This window comes from Alosa sapidissima, chromosome 11 (genome assembly GCF_018492685.1).
Source record: "Alosa sapidissima isolate fAloSap1 chromosome 11, fAloSap1.pri, whole genome shotgun sequence".
Taxonomy (NCBI): Eukaryota; Metazoa; Chordata; class Actinopteri; order Clupeiformes; family Clupeidae; genus Alosa; species Alosa sapidissima.
This window is the reverse complement of record NC_055967.1, coordinates 13,772,810-13,799,674: the sequence shown is the minus strand read 5'-3', so window position 1 is coordinate 13,799,674 and position 26,865 is coordinate 13,772,810. Positions and strand designations below refer to the sequence as shown.

Sequence of the window (26,865 nt, the reverse complement as noted above, 5' to 3'; positions counted from 1 at the left end):
GACAGGTTCTGACATACAACCATGATAATTTAACAACCATTTCAAAATACATCTGGTAGCAAGTCCCAACTATAAACCTATGCCATTATAATCAACAATCTATGTGCCTAAACTAAACCTGTAGCATACTGCCCAAACCCATCACTGCTGAGCTGGCACCATTCAGTCCTTCTAAAATCTATCTATCTATCTATCTCAACAATATTGGCAAGACTATGTGCTAAGGATATAGTACATGCAAGGCCAAGCAAAAATAGGACAAACTCAAACCTGATCACTGACATGTTTAACTGAAAGGATTTAGAAATATTTGTTTCCTATTCTTTCTGGCACAGTTGCCCTTTTATTAAAAAAAATGAAAGAAAAAAAGTAAAATAAATCAAAGTCAATGATTTATGCATGATTGAAGCATATCAGGAATATCCATTACATTCCCAGAAAACTTTGCAGGTGGAGAGGTTGACTTCAGTGAGACAGGAACAGTTGGAAAACAGTAAGATCCAATCATCACAAGCCAATAGAAAGTGTTAAACTCGCTAGCTACATGCAACTGGAGAACACCCTCTACAGTCCTTCCTTCAGGGGGTTTGTACAGTTTAATGTGATCACAGGGGAAAGGGTAGGGGAGGACATGTGTATGGCTCTTAGTAACAGAATATTACAACTAAATTTTCATAATAAATTAAGTTAAAAACTATTCCAAAGTTTGTTCCCCCCGATCTTGCTCATGAAAGGATACAAGAAACATTTACAAATAATACCAGTGGCAAAATAAATCTTTCTGAATGTGTAAAATTATGTTTCCCCTAATCACAGCCTCATGAATAAAACAGACCAACATAGGTTGCCAATTAACATTTCACTGTAAGTGTTGCTTTTACTCAGAATACCAGATTTGTGCAAGAGGGGAAAAAAAGCCCTGTTTAAAAAAAACAAAACAAAAAAAAAGCAAAAAACAATTTGGCCACACTAAGTGTTCCAATTGGTATATTTCAGTAATTCATATTTTGTTTCTGTATACATGTTTTCTTTTTATAAAATATTTTATTCATACAATCATTTTAACTATAGCAACATTACTATTAACTTTGAGTGGCAAGATAGACAGATCACCTCATAAGAACAACAGTTTATAAATGAATGCAAAAAAAGAAGAAAAAAAAATTAGAGTATGTTTCTCTCCATACAGTTCAAACTCTCTGTACAACTGTCTAATATGAATATTGCTGGTCCTGATCTGGTGAAGTTGGGTTGAGGGGGAGAGGAGGAGGGGTGGTGGGTAGCTCCCGCTGTCGCCCAGGCTCCCAGGCTGGCACTGCCCCCTCCTGGCCAACCCCTTCTGGAGACCGCGAGCGTGGGCAGGAGCAGGCAGGCATAGTCGCACCGCATCACATCACACCGGCCCGTTAACGGCTGAATCTGGTGAGGGCACACGCTGCTCTGTTCTGTGGGGGGAGAGCGAGACGAATGAGCACATGGACACACAACTGCAACATACAAATTAACCTCTACTAAAAATTAATGGGAGGTTGAGGTCTTCTGTAAGCACTGTTTAGCCCGTTTCTAAATCCAATGAATTCCTAAAGGATTCTGAAAACCTTTTCAGAGAGAACACTGCAGACTTACTTGGCTTCATCCTTGACTGGTGCTTCTTCAAGGGGACCATTGATAGCCTCATTCTGAACTTTTGCCTTCTCTTCTAAGAAATTAGCACTTTTAAAGAAATAAAAAAAGGTAACAGAAGTTCAATGCATGTATAATACAGGCTATAGAACAAAAGGGAAATAGTTTAAAATCAGTACATCTGATGTAACTACATTAGCTGGAGTGGTTTGAGACTTACCCTGGTTTCTGACAGTTGCCAACAGGCTGTGCAGCAGCACAGGTGCTCTTAGATTCGCCACTCTCACCTACAACGTACTTGGCGGATCCATCTTCAGAGGTAGGTAAATTCTCTTCCTTACTATAAACGGGAAGGGTCACACATTCAGACGGTGGTCCTTTTTACACACTGGCCAACCCTTCCCCCTCATGGTTTAACCCGACAGACAAGACATGCAAAAAATGGGGACAGACCACATTCAAAGCAAATGGGTGCAAATGAAGGGTGATGAAATGGATTTGGGTGAACCAAAATGAAATGTGGGCAACACAATGTACAGCAAATGGAGAGAAGCGTAGGGAGTTCCATCTGATTAGGGTTTATTCAATGCCAATGGCAATTCTTAGTCGGAACACTTGGCCAGGTAAACAAGCTTTGGTTTAGGCTACGCAGAGACAACGGGATCAGTGGTATGCTCAGTAGACCACACGCCAGCTATCCAGCTCTGCCTCGCTATCATAATGAACAGCTGGCAATTGCACCATTCTAAGATTTGGCTACAACTCTTGTACGACAGCTGATGGCTTTTTGTAAAAATGGTCCCTTAACGCAGCACAGAAGCTTGTAGAGGATTAAGCCGTAGGAGTTGCTGACACAATACAAGTCGAGTACAACAAATAGTTTTATTGTTGCCCTTCCCTTGTTGCCCCAGTCTCAAATAGAGATGACACTTTGACTTCAATTCATGTGGCTCAAGCAGATTAGATGATGTTAAGTCTAGAGTTTTCTAAAATGTTACACCTTACTTCCATCAAGTAATTCTACCATTATGCTCATCTCCAGCACTGGGACTATTTTAGGTAATGGAATGTTTTTTCAGGTGGCACTTTTGCCTGGGTCTAGGAGAAATGTACCCACAGCATGAGGCCTTGTTCGACTTCACTGCACAATGCATTAAAAGCTCACGTGAAACAGGAAAGAATGTGTGTTCACCTGGCAGTATTACATATATTAAATCAATTCCATGGGTCTTAAAGCTGGACATGAAAGTGCTGTGGTTTGATGGGATAGGACCCAAAATATTCACCAGGTACCACCAGTCCTCCAATATCATTACACTTGGGGAGGTCCTACCATGGGGACCCCATGTGGCAGACAAGAGGAATAAACTTTTTATTCTGTTTATTGTACCCTGTTTGTCTGCACCCTGATAAGCTGCAAAATTAAGGGAAGTCAAAGCTTGGAGCTTAGGAAGGAATCTACAGGTGAACAAGATCAGTTGTACATGAAGTTATGTTGAGGCTGAAACACATACAGTACAATGTTCTACAAACTGATAATTTAAAAAGCCAGCATTCTGTCAATTTATGTGAAATATTACTAAGTTGTGTGTTTTTTTTACTGCAAGCAAAGCTATATCTGCCTGTTCGCACATAATTTTAAGAAGCCGTGGCTGTTCACAAAGAAGCAGCCAGTCTTATTTTAAATTTTAAAAAGGCATCCATGTCCTCTGTGAAGGACAGGCTGCATACATCGTTCACTACTACTTGAGAGCAGAAATGGTTACAGCTGAAGGCCTACAGCCAGTTTGAGTCACTGACAACTCTTAACATGCAAATGGACATGAAGAAACAACCATTAAAAACATAAAAAGAATGTTACATAAATGTGTTTGTGTGCATATATATAAATTATATGTACATACAATTTATATATATATTAAATAAAACAAATCAATTAGTGGCTGACATTGGGAGTAACAAACAAACGAACGGACAACAGAAAAACAGACACGGCAGATGGTTTAGCCCCCCCAATTGGCTGTACATACCGATAAGATTTCAACACTCTGAAGCCACGCGCACGCACGCCAAAGAGAAAGAGGAAGCTCATATTGTAAGTGGTGCAAGTGAAGGACAGTTTGTTTTCTCTCTCTCTCTTTATTTACAAAAAAGGGGAAAAAAAAAAAATCAAAAAACACACAAACATCTGTAAATGTGGGCCCTTAGGAAACAGATGCAATATGCTACAATAGTAGCTGACTGTATAAAAATACCGTCCCCCTTCTGATGGGGGAGGGGGTGTCTCTGCCACCTGGCTGGCTCCCGTCGTGGGGGTGGGGAATGGGGACAAAGCTCGGACACAGAGACAGGGCAGGTCCACATGCACAGTGAAGTGAATGGCCGTGTTATAGCAGGGAGAAAGGGAATGTTTGGTGACACTGAAGAGAGCGAGAGAAAGAAGCGAAAAACAGAGAAAGGGACGGGAGGTGTTTTTCCCCTCCTGAGTTTTCAGCACTTGGTCACTCACCTCTTGAAAACAGCAGTTTCAGTTTTGGCATCTACAGTAAGGCTGAGCGTCTCCTTCATGGAGCCGTTGGTGACCGTCTCAGTGACGCGGTCCCCAGCCGGCTCCTCCTCCGCATCTGAACCACCTGCAGAGGCAGCTTTGGGCCCAGAGGGGACCGCTTCTTCAGGCCACTGTCCTGCAGCTGGGAGCACGAAAAGGAGCACACGTCAGCTGGGTTCTCCTATTGGTGGCTTACATTTCATTTGTTTGTGGTTATTTTAGAATTAGCAATTTGGCTTTTTTTAAATCAAGAGCTGATAAAAACCAAAACAACTATATCCTGAGATTACCAAAACAGTCTTTATATTTTAACATATAGTTTTAACGTATTAGGATACAGATTTATAGATTTAATATAAAACTGGCACAGACAGCTACAGACACCGAGCGCATAGTAGGCCTACTTTCATTTTCTAGAGTGCGCAGATCATTACGTGAAACGTGCTTCATACCAAAACAGAGATCAAACATTATCAAATTTATCATGACGTGTTGTCACAAACACTTAGTCCAATTAGAAAACCAAAACCATGTAAGTAAAGACTATGTTTAGTGTTCTATCATTGATGTCTGTATAAGGAAAATGTGTTTTCAGTTTGTAAAATACTCTATATCCCCCCCACCCAACCCACCGCACCCCATGTGAAGCACTGAAGGGGGAATTCCACCCATTTTGAAAAAATAATTTCTAGCCCTGGACAGATATACTTTTTAAACAAAGTCTCAAGCAAGTAGTATCCAGTGAAGCGCCAAGGCTTATTGTGGGAAATGGTATACTCGGCGTGCTGAGTTACACGTGGAGTATTAAGTCCTGCTCCTGGCATGACCACGAACACCTGAAGATAAGTGGCTCACCTTCAGACTGCATGGGTGCGTTCACACCCAGTGGGTCCACCGTCTCTAGGCTCGTCTCCATGGCCACTGGTGAGCTGCATCTCAGTGGGTCTTTGGGGCTGGAAGGGTGGAAAAGGGACATGAAGATCAATGCCAGAAAGCAGAATTTAAGATTTGTTGTAGCTGTGTGTAGTTATACAGTAATAGTAAGGAGAAATTATAGATATTGTTAATAAATACTGTATTTATTGAAAATTGGAAAAACAGATTCTCTACATAAGGTCTGGAATGTACAGACCCATTTATATTGCAGGGCACTTTTTATCACATTAAGAAAATTGTATGAGAATTTCAAACATTTCCAGTTAGGATTTCTCATTTGAGTAATCAAAACGTGCAATTGGATGGAATCCCAGCTACAGACCTGCCAACCTTGAAGATTTTTTTTTGAGTATCACCTCAAGCAGAGAAAAGAAAATGTCACGTCGGCCTTCATGCATGCAGCCAAAAACAGACATAGCCATACTTGCAAGACACATTTTGGATAGCGACCCATCTTTAATGTTGAATATCTATCTAAATCTGATCCAATGTGTTCCTGAAAGTGCAAACTGAATCTTTTACAGTAGCTCTATAATGTTGACAATCTGTTTTAGAGCCTAATAATCCTGACCTTTGAAAAACACTTGCGTTGATAGGGACTGATGTGGATATGCTGTCCATTTTCTTATATCTGGCCTAAAGATTTATTTTGTAAAGAAATACATCTATTGCCCATGTTATGCCAACATATTTAATTCACATGGATATATGCTACAGTAGATAGAAGCTTATGGACATCTGCTGTTGTCAGTGTGCAACCCATCCCTTTACTCACAATAGCCTACATGTTTTGTTTTTTGTAAAATGTTTTTGTTAAATGTTCAATTATTACCTGCTGACTAATGCAAATTACTGATTGCTTTTAAAGAATTTCACTTGCACATGCACTCAGTTTCTTTCAGATCGCAGCGTCTTCCTGCCATCTGTGAGGCTGCAATGATTAGGCCTACATTATCTACAGTGATAAGTGAATGATCTCTGTCTGGAAGCCTATTATTTGTTCTCGCTTGTTTTCACGCTAACAATCAAGAAGGAGGATCTATGCTCCAAAGAAAAAACTAATTGAACACTCATCAATGAGCAGCTCAAATTATTTAGCCTAGGCCCACTTTCAGACTCGTTAATGGCTGCATTTTGCCTTGGAAAGGTCTGCGCTCCATTTAATTAGCGCCTTTTAGTTATGAAAATTTTAACCATCAGCGACACATTGAAAATATGCTAACTGAAACAACTGTTGAACAAGTAATAACTTTCTAAGACAACATCAAACTATTAGGCCTAGGTGAATTTACAATTTTTAGTTTAGCTGGGGGGGATGCAAATTTGCGAGTGAACACTTGTTAAACTCACCTCATCAACCCACCGTTGGATGAAGAAAAAATTTGCGTAGTTGGAAGTTAAGTAAAAAATCGTAGTGGCGTACTTTGATGTGAAAATGCGTGGTTGCTACGCAAAATGCGTACAGGTTGGCAGGTCTGCAGCTAGTGAGCCATGTTGCCAACATTAGTATTGTGTAGAGTAGGGCTGCAGCTAAAAATTATTCTGACAATTACCTTCTCGATTAATCGTTGAGTTGTTTTATCTATAAAATGTCAGTGTTACCCAAAGCTCGATATTCTGCCCTAAAATGCCTTGTTTTGACCACACGATATTTAGAAATGGGACGTAATTTTTAGAAATGGGACGAAATTCTTGAATTTCCCCTTGGGGATCAATAAACTGTCTGTCTGTCTGTATTCCATACCAACCAGCACAAATGGAGCCGGTAGCGATGGAGATACTTTTGACCATTGACTCAAAACAAGAGTAAAAAGTGTTTAATGCAGTTGCTAGAAAAACAAGCATTCTAGCTAACATTAACGCTTGATTAGCACACATGGTTATGGCACCAAAAGACTCCCTAAACGGCTTTTTGCTGCCAGTGTTTTTTCGTACTGGCAAAAGAACCCAGGCCAGCTTTTCTTGTCAAAAGGACGCCAAGTTTAAACACAGCCTAAAGCTAAAAATATTAATGATAGTCTGCAGATAATCTGCATTCTGAGGCATTTTCCTTATAACCCCAAAAAATGATTAACAAAATAATTGGCAATTAATTGAACGATTGACTAACTAATTGATTAATTGTTGCAGCCCTAATGTAGAATATGTTCTGTTGGTGTCCTTTGACTGACCTCACTGAGGGGGGGAAACTGGAGAAGTCAGCCCAGCTTGTCTCTGTGTCGCGAGCTATGGGGGCAGCAGCAGGTGAGCTCCAGCCAGTGGGCTCAGACATGGTCCCCGTGGTGGACGAGGGGGCAGCTCCAGCAGCCCCCGCAGAGTTCCCTGTATCCATGGGAATATCGTCAAAGTTGGCCGTCCACACGGGACCTGGCGCAAAATGGGGGAAACCTATTTGAGCGCTTTTTGTAACACCCATGGCTTGTTTGAGACTGCCGTCTCTTGGAGATGCTTCAATCTTACCCGTGTCGACCTCCATCCTGTCGTCTGTCGTGGCACTGCTGGGCTCAAAGGGGTCGCGCTTCACATCTTCTTCCTCAGAGTCTGTGCTCTCCTCACTGTCAGTACTACCAGAACTCCTACCACAGAGAGAGCCACATTAAGAAGATGGAAACATATTCTTCAGAATGTGTTGGGTTTTGGTGAATATGAATCAGGACTAAAGGGCTATTGAGGGTCAGGCCAGGATGTTAAGTGCCGTACCGAGGACGTCGCTGTGCTTCTGGTGCAAAAGTGACATCCTTCTCATCCCAAATGTCCTCCTCATCAGAGCCAGTGTCTTCAAACTGCTGAATCTTTTCCTTACAGCAGGCTTCAAACAGCGCTATATTTGCCTATGTGGATTGAAGACAGTGGCAGGTGAAGACATCATTCTAAAAAGTAGGCTGACTACTGATGTACAAATCAATTCTTGCTGAACAAAATACTGTAATGTACTTACAGCATTAATAATTAGCATAGTTATGCATGGATGCTTTAGAGCTGAACTTGGTCTTAATTACTTCTAGTGTCTGGAAAGAGTTAAGACTGTCTGAAATGCCAACTTGGATGCTTGAGTTGATTGGACTAGATCTTGCAGAACATTTAGTCTAATTTTAAGAACTTTATATATAAATTACTGTAAAATTGGGAGGTCTTGGGAGGAATTTATACACACAAAATGAAAGCCACTGTGACTTGGCACTTTCAAATTAAACTAGACCTCATTGTCCATGATGTATAACATGAAAAGCTGCTGCCAGGTCATTCTGAGATCTATCTGCCATTAGTCACTTCCTGTGCGATATGGAAAAGCAGAAAAAATGCTCCAAACATTTAAACAGTTTTTTCATCTTTAATGTAATAACAAAACACTGTGTAAAGGTTCTCGGGGAGCATTGAAGAGAGGCAAGCTACCTCTGGTGTGTTTTACTCTGTATTTAGTTCAGATATAATGTAGTTGCTTTGGAAAAAAGCGTGTAATAAGAAACACAAACATAAAACAAATGCGACGTCATCCAGCACCGCTTGCCCTGCCTTTAAAGCTACTAAAATGTTGAATTGATGAAATTATTACTCTATGATTTGGAGAAAATGACCTCTAAAGTTTTTGGTCTGTTAACTTTTAAAAATCTGTAACAATAAAGCAAGTAGAATTTTCCCCAAAAATAGTCAAATTTGGTTCATGAGAGGGTTAGCTGGTCTGCACACTGAAAAAATGTTTTAATATGTTTTTGTCCATTTAAAAAGTTATTGTTATCTTAAAACAAGAGCAGTCAAGCGACCACTGACCCTTGCCATATAATATTAAAAGTAACACAATGTAGATAATTCCCCTTTTCGCAAATTTTCAATGTACTGGCGACCCAATTCAGCACCAAGGTGGTATCAAATTCGTCTAAAACCAACAGAAAGGGCTTGTTACTACCTGCGACATCATTACATAGTGCAATACCAGGCGTTTTGAGTGTGTGTGTGTATTGGGGTGAATTTCCCTCTGGATAAATGCTAAATAGATAGACTGTATCTATAGATGTACCGATATATCGGACAAAATCAGTATAGGACAATATCAGCCTTGTAGACTTATAGTGCCCATCAGCAAATTTATGACATGGCAATGGCTGATGTTTACCTGTTACGCTACATCAATTCTACACTAGGTAAATGTGCTATTAAGGACTGAAAGACTTGAATTTTGCTTTGGTTTTTTATGAATATTTTTCTTTCCACTCTATAATTAACAACTAAAATGAAGTAAACAAACAAAGAAAAAGATATCAGCATCGGTTATCGGACAAATTGTTATTTTATATACCGCTAATCGGCCCAGAATTTCCTGCATCCCTAATTCAAGTTATTCGAGCGGACAGACACGGACGAAGATTGCAATATCCTATTGCCCCCTAGCAAGGATACTAACGGACAAAAACAATTACAGTAAATCTTCATTTTTCTAGTGTGCGGACAACACTAACCTCCTCACTACAACAGCTGACCTCATCTCATCCTGAGCGCAACCGCTCTCTCCCTCTCAGAGGGGACTACACGGGCGTTGAGGAAATACTTTGATTAGTGGATAAAACATTATTCGCTCATATCATACTGTTTACTAACAAATCCATTACTTCTGTTGCGAAACCTCCACATGAATGATAGCATTTTTGCTAAAATTCATGTGTCTCCTATAGACCGCAACAGTCCTGCCCACAGCCGATTCCGGAAGTAAGAATACAATACAATACAATTTCTCTATTGACAACTTCAGTATAAGCCATAAAATCGTAACCATCCATGGTAGACTTAAAACCTGCTGCTGGGGGGGGGTCTATTCGTGATTTAACAGGAAAAGTACTACACTACCAAACATCCTAATGTAAGCTGGTAAAAGAACAGCCTTTGATAGGTAGAGATCGCTGTTGCCATGGAAATGTTTATGCCACTGTTTCCGCGCCTGTGGTCTCATTACTCGCTGGAATCAAGATGGATACCTAGGCTGTCAGAACCGATGTGTGGCCGTCCGATAAAAAGTTGAATTTACTCAATGGAAACGGTAGGAAGTTAGTCATCTTCTTGTTAACATTAAAATAGAAGCATGTTAAACTACCGTTAGGCTGCAAATGTTCAAAATGTGTACGTTTGAAAAGGCTCATGGGATAGTAGTTCCTTCACTCGGAATTTAAAATATGTATACAGTCTTGTACCTTTGCCTTTTTTTGGATTTTCAGGTTTTTTTTACTCAAAATTGTTGTATGATTATGAGTCACATCATAGTTGGTTAGCCTAAGGCATGGTCTAAAACTCTTTATATATGGATTTTTCCAGACGTTGATTGGAGAAATTAATGGGAAACTTTCTTCCGGAAACTAAGCTCTCGAAGGAGGGGCGGGACTGTGGAGGTCTATTCCTTCTGACTCAAGACTACTTCTTTTTATTGGAAGTTCTTTACAGTCTATCACGTTTCACAGCAATAAATTCATAATAATCTCTGGGTTCAACTTCTAATCATCATTACCTCTACTTAAGCTCAATTTTTATATTTAACGTCAATATTGGTCATTATTTGATAAACTTTGTCAACAAATCAGGCTTTAAATCATCAAATTTATGCCCGAATCTAAAAATGAGGTTGTGCATTTTAGGCTAAAAACATTATAAGCTTACCTCCTAAATTAAATCAGGATGAAATTACATACTTACACTTTCATTGGTATTCAAGGAAAAGTTGATGTCTGATATTCTATCAAAGGGAATACTGCAAATGTTAAAAAAAGAACAAGAGTTTAGAGTTTAAACAAATGGCTCAGACTGGACAAATAAGAGGTTACAATAAAACTACTAATGCTCAGAATAAAACTGAAGAGAAATGTTGAGAAATGAAACCCAACAGGCCACCCTTTAACCCAACAGCACCTGATCTAGTGTGATCACTAAATCAAGTTACCCAAGGCATACTGAAGCGGCAAGCAAAGATCAGATTTATGGTTTAGGCTCCTGGTGTGACTGGTATGAAAGTTAAATTTCGTTTATTTCAGCTTTCAGTATTTAATGGAGGTTCACAAACAAGACCATATAAAATAGTCATGTTACACACCATGTAACTGAAACAAACTGAAGTATGTTTAAAACTAATTATACTAAACACAATCTCATCACATGTATTCTTTCTGTTAAATCCATAATATTCTCTCACAACTAAAGCCAAAAGTGCCATCATCTAGGTCCAGGCAGGATGCACCAAAACTCAACAATAGGTAAGTTCTGGCCAATTTGCATTCTCTACTAGCCACAACGTAAAAAGAGAAGAGCCACACCCTAAAATTTATTTGCCTTGATTATTCTGCAGCTTTCAAACAATCAGAGAAAAAGAAGAATTTTCATTCTACACCACAAAGTTCTCAAGCACCCGGAATGTGATTTGTTGCATGTATAGTTTACAGCCCACACACTTTTAGAAAAGAAAAATGGTGAATAGGAACAACTACAAGACTGTTTCAGGAGCTTTTCAGGGAACCACTTCAGTATGGCACCACTAAGTTTTTAGGCTCCTGTGGACTTTCAGTAAACCATAACATCTGTGCCAATGCAGTCTATACTTGGTAATTATGTTGAGCATTTACAGAAGGGAGGGAGAGTGGAAGAATATGGAGGGGGAAAAAACATGTATGGTCAGTACTCACTCCACGACATCATCCTGATCTGCAAACTCTTCGTCATTGAAGCCAAACTGCTCAATAAAATTGGACGTCATTTGTTGCATCTGATAATCAGAAAAGGCCTGGCAAACCCAGGACCAACGATAATGATATAGTCTTGACACTATGCAAAAGCTTTCATATGTTTTCCATTGATGAAACAAAGAAATTTATCAGCATGTCACCCATGCACATTCATGGTTACTGCTATAATATGCAAAACGTGTTTTTTTTTTTTATTCATTTATTTTACCTTTCAATTAGCCATTTATCAGACTAGTGCATTAAATATGTTAAACTGTGCATGAACGGAAGATATTAAATAAATAACACTGAAGATTCATCGCTCTTGCAGTTACAGACTTACTTGTTGCAGGGAGGAGTCCTGGTGAAATCCACCGTCCTTAAAATCTACTTCATCGTCACTGGATGAGTGAATGTGGTTTGTGCTAACCTATAAAAAGGAAATGGCAAATCCTTTTACAAATCAGATGATTCAACAGCGATAGAGGCATGAAATGGAGTTCAAAAATTGCAGTCATGGCAGAGGTTACCTAAAAATATAGCACATTTACTCAACATATACCATTACTCAAAATAAACATCCACTGAAATATACACAACTTAATTCTAAATTACTTTGTCTGCCATTTTGATCTCTAGAAAAGGACCACTGCCATGTCAGTGTGTCTGCTATAATGTGGGTAATTAAAATCCACTGCAGACTCAAGACCATGTCTACTTCAGTTCATGATTGAGACGACACTTACCAAGTCTACAGTGTTAATCTTATTCGTGTCTGATAGCTGGCCAGAAGTGAAGGACTCCCATCTTTCTCTGTCATCCTCTGGAAGCTCTGGAGAGATAGAGATGGGGAGATGGACATATCAGCAAGGCAAAAGCTTTACGATGACCCATCATTAGTGGTCATCAGAGGATGGATCTCTCACCTGAGATGAGCTGCTGGATCTGAGCCCCATTGGGGCCCTTGTCACCATTGTGCACTATGGAGTTGGCTATTCTGGTTAGGTGGCCCATGTAGCCTCTCCGACGTCCACCCTCAGCCCTGAAAAACAGTGGAAAAACAGCTCTTTTAATCTCTTCAAGATAAACCGCACCTCCGTTAGTGTGACTATGGTGCAACACAGGGATTCCTGAATTCCTGCATAGTGTCTGAAAATGTTAAGCCTTTTACAACATTACCAAATCAATACTTTGTCTGTATAGACTTCTGAACATGTCTGTATAGACTAGGGCTGTAACGATATACGATTCAAAACCGAAATCGCGACATTCATATCAACGATACTGTGTCGCGGTGTGAAAAGGCAGAATCGCGACACACCTTTCTAGTGTTTCACGCAGTGCTTTGCATCTTACGCGGCCACAAAAAAGCAACCCACATCTCCCGCTTTACTTATCGGTAGCCTACGTTGTCCAAAAACAAACAAATAAATAAATAAATAAATAAATAATAATTTCATACCTCTCCCTCTCAATGAACACGCGCGACTTAAATAAAACATTCACAATCGTGAAAGCAAGGACGCATAGAAGACGACTAGCTAAATTACTATTAAATCCTCTTAGCATGCTGCACATATTTGTTTAAAACTCTTGCATTGAAGTTGACTGATCATCTCAATACCAACATTTCCCAAAAGGGCCTTTCCCAAGGAGAACAAGCATTACCTTGAACCTGAACACACATGGGAAAACTGAACAGTCCAATCAGTAGACTATGATAGGCTAAGCTAGCCAACTATGCTACTTTGTTTAAAATATTTCCATGCTTCAACCAGACAGCTGAATTAAAGAGGTAGAGTTGTAATAAAAAATAGCAGGCCTAGGCTATAGGCTAATCTGCATAAAGTGTGCCGTCATAAATATCAGTCATTCAGAAAAATACTTTTATATCAGGATATAAAATAATAGATATATTATATTGTAATCGTCTGGTGTTCTAAGGGAGGCTATTAAAATGTTATTTATTAAAATGTCTAGCCCCCCCCCCCCCCCCCAAAAAAAACAGAAAAATCGAGATTCATATCGAACCGTGGGTCAAAAATCGTGATACAAACCGAATTGTGAGGTTGGTGTATCGTTACAGCCCTAGTATAGACTTCTGTTCTATTCCTCATTATTAAAGTTCAACTGCACTTACTGTTCCTTCTCGTTAGAGCCCCATGCATCCAAGATTCTCTGTAGTAACTGGCACTTCTGAAAGAGCTGGATGTGGAAAGGAACAAAAACAATGGTTTTGGTTGGTTTATCGACGAGATATGATTGAGCAGTAAAAAAACACAAGGACAAATTGGGGATGGGGGGTGGGGGGCTTCTCACATGTTTGATGAGGTGGTTTTCCCTGACAGGCTCTTGGTCTTGCTCTCTGTTAATTTCGGGAGTTTCACTTTGGGCTGGAGGCATTGCTAAGATCATTGCAGTGCAAATTTCTACTTGTATGTGCAAGAAGTTATTCCATATGTATTTAAAGTACATATCCTGTAGAAATAAAAAAAAGTGGCCCATTAGTACACATTCATTTCAACAACTTAATTTCACAAGAGTTAAGAATGTAAAGCTGCTACAAATAACTGAGCATTTGAATGCATCCTAACAACGATAAATTGTGATTGGGACATTGGGTGTCTACATGTTCTTTTATGATGGCAACTCACAAGTATGACTCCTAGAGTGTTGAGGTTAATCAACTCCTGGTTTATGATATGCGTGTTGGTCTGCAAGAGACTGGCCACCAGTCGCACCACATTGAGGCGGGTGTTACCCACCGGAGGGTCCAAGACTCCCCAAGTGGTTTTCATGAGCGTTTTCTGAAGACACAAAATAAGAGTTAATGACGATTCACACCAGGGTCAATTTCATGAAGTTGGAGATGTCTTCGATTAATCCAATTTAAGAGTAGTTAGTGTAGGTAAGCAAAGTGGTAACAATTTGTGATGGCATAATTAATTCAAAATTAAAGAAATATTCACAACATTCACCTTGGGAGGATCCAGGAGTAGCTGGTGGAAGTCTTTCAGTCGAGGCCTGACTGCCTCCAGGATGCTCTGGTTGACTGAGAAGGAGGGATGGTTCATGCCTGGAGGACACATCTCCAGGTGGCCCTCAAAGCTACATGTGGGAAGTCAACAGAACCAACAAGGAACCTCCAATCAGCCCACCAGCATAACAGCCAGGGATACCATACATTTGAAAAACATTTAAGGGCCTTACGCAGGTCTCCGTGTTTCGAAGAGTGTGAGCAGAATCTGGATCACGCTGACAATGGCCGACTCGTTCTTCTCCTTGTCAAAGATGTTGGACAGCAGCTGGTCCAATGTCTCTTGCCTACAATAAATCATTCAATCAAAGTTGTCAGGAAACAGTTCCTGGCATTTAACTTTTTATTTCCACAGATCACAGCCACCGTACTGAACAGTTTTCTACTTGTGTGATGGATCAGTCCCACTCTAACCAAAGACGTTTTGAAGCCCTGTTGCTGTGCCAAATATAGAGTGTGGTAAAAAAACTATTTGCAAACCATGGCACAGCAAGTCATTTACTGCTGTTGGTCAAAACATTGAGTAAACTGGTATGACAATAATTCAAATTAAAAGTGTAACCAAAGTTATTTGGTTATTTTAATATATTGACAAGTGGGTGAGGTTGTATAAGCTGGAACTATTTAATCATACTCCCTTAAGAGGTTGCTAGGTTACGGGGACGCTGGCGAGACACGCCGCTCGATCTGGCATCATGTTTTTGTTTGTTTTTTTATAATGTTCGTAATTTTATGTAATGTCATGTTCATTTTTTGTATTGTTTTGTCTAGTTAAATGTATTCTCTTCATTTATGTTATTTTCAATAGTTGTCACAGTGTTTCCCATACATTGACTTATTTGTGGCGGCCCACCACAATATCAACATTGACCACCACACAATGATTTTCCAGGTTGTACTAAATTGTGCTTAAATCTGGTTAACATAACCACGCTGTGCTAATTAGTTAAAAACTGTTGTATTCAAGTTAATTCTGCAAACCAACCACCACAAATGGAATTCAATTCTGTGGGAAACACTGGTTGTCGTGTTCTTCTTAGTCCCTTTTACTGCTTCCAAATCGGCTGATGTCGTTGGTCCATTGGGAGCTTGCTATGGCTAGAACTAGCTTTTGCCCTGGGCTGACCATCCATCCATGAACGGTGCTGCACTTCACTGTCTGGTCGAGGAGCTTTATCGGGACAGCTGGACCTGGGCCTACTCTGCGAGGGATCTGCCGTGGCCGCCGAGCTGCTGCTGACCTGCGAGCTGCCATCTGCCTTGCCTGGTGTCTGGATTGTGCAGACCAAAGTTTTTGGTGCAGACTAACGTTAACAGAGTCTGGATTGAGCAGACTAGCTTCTAGCTAGCAGCTACCAACGTTCGAAACTACCGTTGACGTTGGGGAGCTCTGCAGTCTCTCGGAGTCGGAGCATCAGGCTGTCGCTGTCGGGGGTCCACAGAGTTGCTTATCTGCGGGATCACCAATAACTTCAGACGGTTAGCTTCTATGCTTCCAGTGATCTCTAGACTGAATTAGGTCTACTAACGTCACTTACAGAAGGCCTATGTTAACGTTGGATCCTCCGGGTTGGTCTGAAGATGCAGCTGTGCGCCATGTCATTGCCATTGGACTGAGTTGGATTAAGTTAACACGGACTTTTCTTTATTTTAATTTCTTATTTATTTATTTTATTACTTGTTTATTTTTGTTTGTTAACAGTCTTGTATGTCTACCGTTTACCAATTACGCCGCTCCCCGAGCGCCGCTGTTGTTGCAGGCAGCTGACTGCGCCGGGATTAGTGTGTGTGTTTTTTTTATTACTTTTTATTTGTTTTGTTGTCTGTCTTGTATATCTTGGTGTCACGGGTACGCTAGCGACTACGCCGCTCCGTCCGGCATTTTTTGTATTTGTTATTTTTTTAAATGTATTTGTCATGTCTTGATGTCATGGGCACGCTGGCGACTACGCCGCTCCATCCGGCATCTTTTGTCTTGTTGTTATGTGTCTTGTTTGTGGAGCGCTTTGGGTTGCACTATGTGCATGTTAAATGCGCTTTAAAAATAAAACTGACCTGTGCTTCACCTCACTGTGTGTTCCCTGTGTGCTGAGTGTGTTTCACTAATTCACGGATTGGGATAAATGCAGAGACCAAATTTCCCTCACGGGATCAAAAGAGTATATATACTTATACTTATCAGGCATCTTTTGTTTTGTTTTGCGTCAATTGTTATTTTGTAAATTTGTTGCGTCTTGTTTGTGGAGGGCTTTGTGTTGCACTTTGTGCATGTTAAATGCGCTATAAAAATAAAATTGACTTGACTTCATATCCCATCAACAACAATCACAATATTCTCGTGGACGATATATATCGCCCACCCCCATCATCTTAAATACTCCTGAGTTAAAGTGATGAAGTATGCCTCTGACCACATGGATCTATAAACACCAGATCAACACAATGGCAATCTAAACACAACCTAAAGCCAGTCAGTTGACATTACAATGCGAAACTGAGACAATCATACTTTTCCAGTGTGGCCAGCAAAGGGTCTGGCTCTGAGCAGCCCTGCACTTGGAACATCTGATCTCTGCTCAGCCGGATGATCTCACACAGAGACTGAGACGCGTTTGAGTGCCGCTGCAGGGAGACAAGAGCCAGTTGTCAGACAAACAGGGAGAAACAGTACAAGATGGAAATACATGAGGAAGGGTGTAACGGAAAGGCAATCCTCACATCTTCATCCTGAGATGGCTGTACCATGTCAACTAGACGCTGGATGACTTTCTCCTCATTAAGCCACTGAGGGGAAAAAATTAGAAAAGGGACAAGTGAGAAACTGCATATAGAGTACTGGAACAATGCACCACTATATTCATAAGGCTCACAAAGTACCAAAACACATACAAGTTCAATCATTTAACAAATCATACCTTAAATACAAAGCAATTATTCAAACACCAACATAGCTTCATGAGATGGGAACTTTATGTTAAATGGAAACCTGAAACTGCAGAGCCACACATTACCAGCAGGAATAAATAAGGAGAAGCTCTCACATTTAACACATCTTGTCTAAGCTGCTGAGGCTCAATGCAGGTAAGCATCCTCAGCAGCAGGTCCATGATGGCAGAGGTGCCTATGTGTTTGATCATGAGATCCACAAAGTCCTCCCTCTTTCGCAGAAACTCCACAATCTAAAAGAAACACACAGAGTAGATGGGAGGTAAGGGAGGTTGAGACCATAAGCACTAAAAAAAATGGATACAATATTGGGGACCGTAAAATCATTTCACAACCTTTTGAATCTCAGGTATTCAAACCTGATTTAAATCAAGGCAACAGTATTGAAAGGTATCAGGTATCAAAAACAAGGCAACTGTAGAATTCAAGGGAAACAACACCATGTTTTTTTGAGGACAATTAAAAAAAAAAAAAAAACAATGTACTGAACAGATGGAAACATTCCTGGAAAACTAAAAACAAACTGCTGCATGCCCATGTACACACTGTTTTTTACAAGTCGGCATACTAACTTGAGTTTGAGTATGGCATACAAGTATGACACACAAGCCTTTCATTTTCCTGGAAAAACACATCAGCCATATAACAGCCAGCATGCACAACATTTTTTTTTTTCACAATCTGTATAGTATGCTGTGTAAACCTTAGTTGCCTCAACTTGACACAGAATGGATTACCTGTTCTGGCTTGCGGCCAATAAGGATGCTGAGGACCTTGCTGAAGAAGCTGGCCAGTAGGGGATTGAGTGGGGACTCATTCTGTAGGAAGCCATAGAGCCTCATCAGCAGCCCCTCATCTTCCCCCAGGCGGTCATTGATCTGCCCAACATCAGATGTCAGCAACTCACAAGATATGTTGGGGTATCTGAGGGAAATTTAGAAGATGGTCATTACAATGATACCAATGGCAATGGTTTCAGTTTAAATACCAGTTTGTATGGGATAGGGTTGGGTACCTATCACATTTCAACCAATATCGGTACCGTTGCCGGTGCCTGAGGCTCGGTGTCGGTATTCAACGGTACTTTTTTCGGTACCTTACCCTTACTGAATCCATAACACCTTGTTTGTAACAACTACACCAACCCTAGTATGAGAAGGTAAAATATTTCAGCTTAAACTTTAAAACATTTTCTCAAGGCAGAATGGCTAGACTGTCATGGAGTGTGAGTATACAAGCTGAATGTCACCATTCCCTACTCCTTCTTCACCTTCTTAAGGACCAGCCCCAGGCATATGGGTCCATCCTAAGAAATATATTTGTTTGCCTTAACATCCAACCCGGAAAAAAAAGGTCTGAAAGATCATTTTGGATATGGTGGCAGCTCAGTACGTGCTCCTATAAAGACACATATAAAGGATTGCTCTCTCCATTCAAGATAGATTGAGTCTTCCTTGCTTACTACGGCAGACATGGTTACTTCTGTTATGAGCTACTGGCCAGTAGGCTTGCAAGGCAGAGATGTGAGGTTAGGTGACATGAAGGTGGGTGTCATGCTAAAATTTTACTTCGTGCTAACCGGCACAATACGCACATGCACAAGGTGTTTTATTCTGATTGGGTAATAATCAGCACACACTCTGCTGGCTCCATTGTGATAGGCCGGTTAGCACCCACAAAATCGTTTTAACAAACATGTCATCTGCTCTTTTACTTCATTTTGCTCAAGATAATATTTAAAGCTAATATGGTTGGCTTAAAAAAGAAAAATATTGCACTTGGTCTGAACAGAAAATTATAAGTCTGACAGGTTACTGCAAACAAACATTTTTAAGGAAGGCCTGGGTCCCGTTTTCAGTTTTCTTCCTTGCTACTGATGACCGTGTGCCTTCTCTAGGGTCCTGTAAAATGTCTCAAGACATTATCAACGTTACCATAAACATAAAACTGAAGGCCAATACCTTTGAGCTCTAGGCATGTTTAAAGTCCAGGCAGGTGCATATACCAGTGTCAATGCCAGCGGTTTTAATCAATACAGAATACAGCTCTAGAGTAAGTAAATAAAGAAATGGTCTGAACTTACTTGTATTTAATCTTTTCCTCCACGTCGTCACAGGGTTCCTGGGTAATGTAGCTCACCAGGTCCTCCATGCACTGTGGGCGCAACAGGAACTCGACGAGTTTGTGGTTCTGGGCCTTGCATTCCTGCAAGACATCCTCCTCATCCATAACCTCTATCAAGGTTACATCCTCCTTCTCTAGGAGTGTGTCAATGTGGGACGTTGTGTGCAGATCAAACTTCCAAAACATGGTGCCACTGAGGAGCGAAACCAAAAGATGTGTTAAGATCGAAGTTATGGAGGAGAAATGATAGAGAGCAAGTGTCACTTCAATTCTTCAGTTTGTGGTTCAATTATACAGTTTTTTTTTTTTTTTTTAACCCAATTAAATTTGATGGCTTCAGATTAAACTATATATTTTAAAGGTTGTCTGTTACATCATCAACATTATTGGTAGGTCACTCATGAAAAACACAAACATGAGGTGGTACCAGACTGCATTAGGGACAGTAATGGAAAAGTGTGTTGGCAACAAGAGGCCAAATGGATTAATGGGATGGGATAAATATCTTCCTGTTTGTCACGACAATGTACAAAGGCCCTGTGAGTGGTTATGTTTTTCTTCTTTTTCCGTTTCCTTGCAATATGACCAACATCTGATTAAGAAAAACGTTAAAAGAAGACGGCAGCACTAATATTTTTGAAAATGGGTAACACCTGGAAACCCTACCCATACAGGGTCAGGATTCATTTTATTTTATTTCAGCTACTTCATAAATATTGTTCTGTCTTGCATCAAGTAGGGAAAGATCATGTCACATTCATTAACTCAAGACACAAAATCACAAATATTTTTTTACACAATGAATGATGCTTAAGGTACATACCTGAACGAAGCAGCGCCCCGATGGTAAAAATTCAGATTAAAAATAAAATAATTCTTGTGCTCTTTGGGACTTCTGGCCCATTACAGGCACCACGGTCAGCAGAGACGAGAGATCCTTAAGAACAGGACACATGCAGCAGAAATACACCTCGTCCACAGCCCACAATTAACACACACCTGAAACACACGAGAGAGAGTACGTTTTAGCTCACATATATACACATTATCCAGCAGTACTTCACATAGAGCAAACGAATAATACAATAACTCGTTCATGCATGATGGTTTACTCGTATGTTAAATTTGGTGTTTGTTGCTCCATGTTAGCTCTACTTTCACGTAATGACTTCTGAACTACGCTACTGGATGGAAAGACTTTGATAAACAAACAGTTCATCACCTTATAATCTTTTGCTTCTTAGGTTTGATCAAGACTTGTGCGTCAAGCAAACACATATCAACCTAGGAAAGCAGTTAGCTGCAAACTTTGCTTTCTTCACAGTGGCACATTAAAAAATTGTGTTTTTTTCCTCAATTACTTTGAAGCATTTGGCCATCGCAAAGTGCCTGAAAGAACTAAGATATTTGGTCATCTTCAAGGTACAGTCTGGAATTCTAATCCCTTTCTCTCAAATTTAGTGAATCCTCAGTCGTCTAGCTGTCTGTCGCCAAGCACTGGCAAATCGGCACTCAATTGTCATGTCTGAAAGGTTCAAAGACACAATTTCAACGCCTCGCAGACACTGCACCAATATCTTGCAGGCTAAATATCTGACATTTCAGTGGCTCCAAACCCTGTAGCATGAAAAGCATTGTGACAAGCAACAAATAAATAAATGTTAAAAGGCGCATCACTCATGCGATTGTGTCATTACTCCAGCTGCTTCTGTGTTAGAATCCTCCTACACATTTGGACATGTTCCCCAATTGAATCTCAAATTACATTGGCTAAGCTAAAGCATTTAGCTTTTGTTTGAGATACAACACAATTTTGTCATACTAGTATTAAACAAAAACACATTTAACTACAGCGGTGAAAAGAGGTCCTCAACCACTTAAACAAATTTTGTGTCTAATTTTAAGGAGAAGAATCCAGTCGTAGCCAATCGATTGGAGCGTCCCAAACTAAGCATACAGGTAAATGACCATCACTGAAACTAAAGGAAGAAAAAATATCATTTTTAGGTGAATGAGAACGTCTTCAAATCTGATGACATTTCTTCAGACACACAATGGAAGAGCCTTAGTGCACACTAGCGTAGCATTTCGCTCCAGAGAAATGGCAGTGGCCAATACACAGGACACTTCGTTTATCGTCTGTCAAACTCACACTGTGTCATGTCAGCCTGGAGTTTCTTTTTTGAGCATCTGCCTTCCATCAATAATTGTGTACACTCCCATTTCTGTCAATTATACAGATCTTTCTCCAAATTTGACAGCTCGAAAATAAGAAAGAGTACTGTGTTTATAACACTTATTTTGTATACATCCTGGGCAATAAGTTATTCAAATTCCCTAATTATTAAAAAAATATGTTAAATGCATTTATACTGCAGACACATCTGTTCTCAAATCAGCTTTTTTCTTTTTTTACTCAGCCGAGTTTATCACCTACGTGATACATCCTACTCAACTTTGCTGTCTTCCACTACCAATAAAGAGATGCAAAATCAAAAATAATCAACATGTGGGATGAGTGATGGATTCTGTTTCTCTTTTCAGAATTAAATGTCTTTGGACTTAATTATAGACGAGCAAAAGATGAAAACAATTATGGGGATGACATGCAGTTCTTAACCCATACCAAATATTTGGGGAGTATAGAAGGAAAGTCCATCACTGAGTAGACACACGTGGAGCCAAATGTATTGCATGAAGGAGGAAGGTTTGGAAAACAAATATTCTGTATCTTTACATTCAGACCAGCAGCAGTTCCACACTGGACAGTCTATATATAACCAGGCCAAAAAGCATCTCATTAGCTTTCCAATTTCAAAAAAAAAAAAAAAAAAATACGGCATGGACAGGGTTTAAGGGCAATGGCACAGCCATCTTGACAGATCATGAATGACGAAAGAAAGCACGCTTATTAATAGACTAGGAGATGGGGGTTGGGCTGAAGGAGCATTGACACTGGCCTCTTTCCAGACCCTTCCAATTAGAGGATGAGTTGCCAAGCACTGTTCGAGTGTCAAAACAGCAAAATATAAAATAACACCAAAAACACACTTGCTGTGTGAATTGGACTGACGACAGTAATAAGTTACTTAACTAAAAATAGCTACAAACATACAATCATACCAAATCATCCACTGTAATCAAACTAAACTACCCAAAATACAAATAATGAAGACATGCCAACTCAGTGATAGCAGACCAATTGGACAGTTATATTCAACTGCCCATATGGATTTATATGTAGCCTATATAAATGAAGATTCCACAGTTCAAAGTCCTAAGAGGAAAAGAGAAACCAGGGCTACTTCAGGTCACATACCTGTAAAGGTAAGAGCTGCGGAAGCTACAGTAAGTTACAGCTCTACTTGAGCAACAGCATAAGCTTCCAAGACGACGAGTGCATTTACACTTAATAGCACTATTGAATACAACGAGAATCCAGACCATCTGTTTACTTTAACCGTGAAAATCTGTCAAGTTCTAGTTAGCAAACAATATAACGCAGTACTGCTGCCCACCACCCACGCATGTAAACATTAGTTCGACATGTCTTTGGAATTCGATAGCTAGCAGTATTCATGTCGCAGAAATAGAATATCTAGCTGCCTTTCACTCTATATCGTTTGTATTTAAAAGCTATCCATAACTATTTCAGCCGGTGGTATAAATAAATCCCAATTTCTATGGTTGTTCGTAAAATTACAAATCTCCGTCAAGTCTTAAAGAAATCCTTAAAATCGCGTGACTGGACCACACTCGCTAGTAACATCCTACAGTCAATTCACCATTGGGCCTAACTCGTTTCCCTGCATTTATAACGAGGCAGCACAAATGAAACGCTCGAAGAATTGGTAGATAGTCAGTGAGAGCCTTTTAACTAACTTACCGGCACACCAGGCTACATAATTGGCCAATTGTCAAGACTGACAACGTTAGTGATCACCCAAGAAGTAACGTTAGCATCAACATGTTCGAAATACTGAACGCAAAATAACTTTGCAAGCCACGCTTATAACTGCGGACTATGGGAGGACAATTATAACACCACCATCTTACTTTCTCGTGATAACAACCTTTAGCTAGTAAACAAACGTTGAAGATAAATGTAAAAAGGGTAACTTGGACCCCAACGTTAATCGTCTGACCAGACCGATTATAGGAAAGCAAGCCGGTTTCGTTGAATGCGCCCTGATCAGTGTCAGACACTCACTACACTTTCCAACTGTAGCAGCTAGAACCAGACTTCATAACAACACTATCTGTTTACATAGAATTGCATTACTATTCTAACAAAAACACCCATGTTTGCCCTGGTAAGCAAACGTTACCCAAATTGTTAAGGTTATTAACGCTAGTTGGTAAATTAAGCTGGCAAAGCATTTTCGAAAGTTAACCTGAAAGCTACTTAAGTAGGAAGTGACGATAATCTTTTTTCGTGTAGGCACTATGCTATCGCTAACTGTTCTAGGAACCTCGGCGATCAAGGTTGACAACATAGGTCCTCTTTGCTAAGCTTACCTTTGTAGACAGTCAAACATGAATAGACAACAACTCTTTAAAAAGCTTAGATGCTGAATGAAGCAAGCTTTAACTTTACGTGCCAACTAAACTGGCAACCAGTTGAGGCCTATTACATAGACATGAACTCGCTCAGTGACACCAGTCAACATCACAAGCTCCAGTCGGCATTTTAAAGCTGCTAGCTACGACAGCTAATAAACCACTAATGTTAAGTTAACCGATTTTCTCATTGACTTAACGTTACCACGTCAACAGGAATTGTGAACGATGCTGTTAACGTTAATTACTGTAATCACCAAAAGCTATAATCCAATGCAGTATTGTTCTACACAATAAACATTGTCGTACATACGTATGTATGACACAGTTCAGTCGATTTCAACTCATTTTACCCGAGCTACAGCCGGCTAGGTTCTATTGCGTTAAACATTGCTAATGCTATGTTGTCCGACTGGAAGCTAGCCGCTAGCCTTAACCACCTAGTAACATTAACGTAAAATCCATACCTAGTAGCAGGTTTTGGTTAAAAATACAGGCTGCAAACAACCATACCGGAGTGTAATCTCAGGAAATATTACGTAAAGAGGCACCGTTGTTTAAAATTAGGTTGAATCGTAACATTCGTTACTATGTGATGCTGCAATTCGCCCTTTATCCGCAAACCATTTCGAAATAGCTAGCTAATACTAGCTAGCTAGCTGATACCAGCAAAAAGTAACATCCATTAGCTATTCAAGTAGCGTGCTAGTTAGCTACATAGCTAACGATCCTCCCGTCGCTAGTGAGAATTACATGGGCAGGAATGTACGTACCGTTTAAGAGCGGTTTAAGGCGAGTCCCCGACATGTAGCTAGGCAATCCTTTAAATAAAATGTTACTGAAATTAAAACGCGATCACCTCGCGAATTTTGAGAACACAATAACCTGTTTACAACAGATTCTGACAGGCGCGAAAAGGTAGACCATCAGAGGGCACTTTTCAAGATGGCGGTTATATCAACTTCTACAGTCCCTTCCCCCCACTAGAACTACCATAGATGTCAATCAAACTGATAACCGGGTAGTTATTGGTTTACGTATATATCAATCATACCAAAACCTTTTTGTGGCTGAATCCTGATTTGTGATTTTGCATGTCACTTACAACAGGAGGAACCCATCGATCTTCTACTTAAAGTCAGTCTTTTCTCTGCGCCTTTTCAAAACTACATAGAGCTAACTCGCCATTTTGGAACGAGAGTGGGAGAATCCACCCAATGCATTAAAACACACCCAGCCACTGTCTAGAATTGGAAACGGTTGACTGATTGGACCAGGGAAATGTTGGTCACGCCCAACGACAGTCATCGCTACAACCAAACTCTGCTAGGCATGCCTGCCTAAAATATGCAAAGTGCTGGGCTGCACCGCCAACGTCGACTGTAGGCCTGTTATATGCATGGCCAAGATATATGTTGTATTTACATGCGTAGGGTTCTAGGGGGTATTCCAAGAACGAAGTTTAGTGAAAAGCTGTGTTAACTCAGAGTAAGTAGCAAATCTTCTAATAGAATAGCCTTATGACCACATTCTCCTAGTAAAACAAAGACACACAATCCATTACCTCATGTAAGTGAAATACCCAAATTACTCCTATTTTCATTTTTTTTTCCCACATTTCACATAACTTAGACACTGCATAATTTGCATATCACACTCCTCCAAGTTTCCTGGATACATGCATCACGATGTGCACGGGCTTATCAATATCAACTGAGTATAAACATAAAGACATTGATGTTTCATGTCAGGGCGCATAATTATTGTATTCATGCCTGGGAAATGCCTAAAGAATTGTGAAACAAATTACAAAAATGTATGTGTGGTGTAGCCATAGGTGTAGCCTATAAATTGGTAGAAATATGCATTTAAAATCTAGGGGCGCTATGCAAATGATGAGTTATGCCTATTGATTATTACATCAAATAGCAAGTTGTCTTAAAGGATCACATACACTTTTTTGGAAACTAGATGTACCACAAAGTGGTAGAAAATATGACTGCCACTCAGTCCTGCACACTTTCTCTCCAAAAATAATGTGTGTGCGTACCTGTGTGTGTGTCTGTGTGTGTGTGTGTGTGTGTGTGTCAGTGCTTGTGTGTGTGTGTGTTTATGTGTGTGTCTCTGTGTGTGTGTGTGTTTATGTGTGTGTCTCTCTGTGTGTGTGTGTGTGTGTGTGTGTGTCTGCATGGGTGTGCATGTATCTTTATGGGTGTTTGCGTGTGCTCATGAGTGTGTGTGTGTGCATGCATAGTGTAGTCACTAAATGTACAGATATAATAATTTATTGTATGGTCCCTCATGAACGGAATTCCACGAAACTTCAGAGGGAGTCATAATGATCCTACACTTCAAATTCCATGCAGTTTTGAATCTGTCAGCCTGTTAGATACCTG

The 26,865-nt window shown here is 40.1% G+C and overlaps 1 protein-coding gene across 13 annotated transcripts; it reads right to left on the bottom strand.

The window, feature by feature from the left end:
- Positions 1-309: 309 nt before the first annotated feature.
- ppp6r3 (protein phosphatase 6, regulatory subunit 3) lies at positions 310-25,705 on the bottom strand. 13 transcript variants are annotated; one of them, XM_042109629.1, is made up of 25 exons: positions 25,243-25,431; positions 20,733-20,908; positions 19,869-20,102; positions 18,523-18,709; positions 17,881-18,018; positions 17,558-17,623; positions 17,349-17,461; positions 15,013-15,126; positions 14,781-14,910; positions 14,457-14,609; positions 14,122-14,280; positions 13,943-14,007; positions 12,729-12,844; positions 12,549-12,634; positions 12,146-12,232; positions 11,764-11,861; positions 10,784-10,838; positions 7,808-7,938; positions 7,568-7,683; positions 7,279-7,474; positions 5,027-5,124; positions 4,133-4,313; positions 1,844-1,963; positions 1,627-1,713; positions 310-1,445 (listed from the first exon to the last, which is right to left on the bottom strand). In XM_042109629.1, exons 3-25 carry the CDS (start codon positions 20,093-20,095, stop codon positions 1,394-1,396), a joined length of 2,775 nt encoding a protein of 924 aa, XP_041965563.1. In that variant the 5' UTR covers positions 20,096-20,102; positions 20,733-20,908; positions 25,243-25,431; the 3' UTR covers positions 310-1,393. The 13 variants fall into 13 exon arrangements, with proteins under 13 accessions (XP_041965563.1, XP_041965564.1, XP_041965567.1 ...); XM_042109630.1 differs by having other exon boundaries at positions 11,764-11,843; XM_042109633.1 differs by having other exon boundaries at positions 11,764-11,810.
- Positions 25,706-26,865: the final 1,160 nt, after the last annotated feature.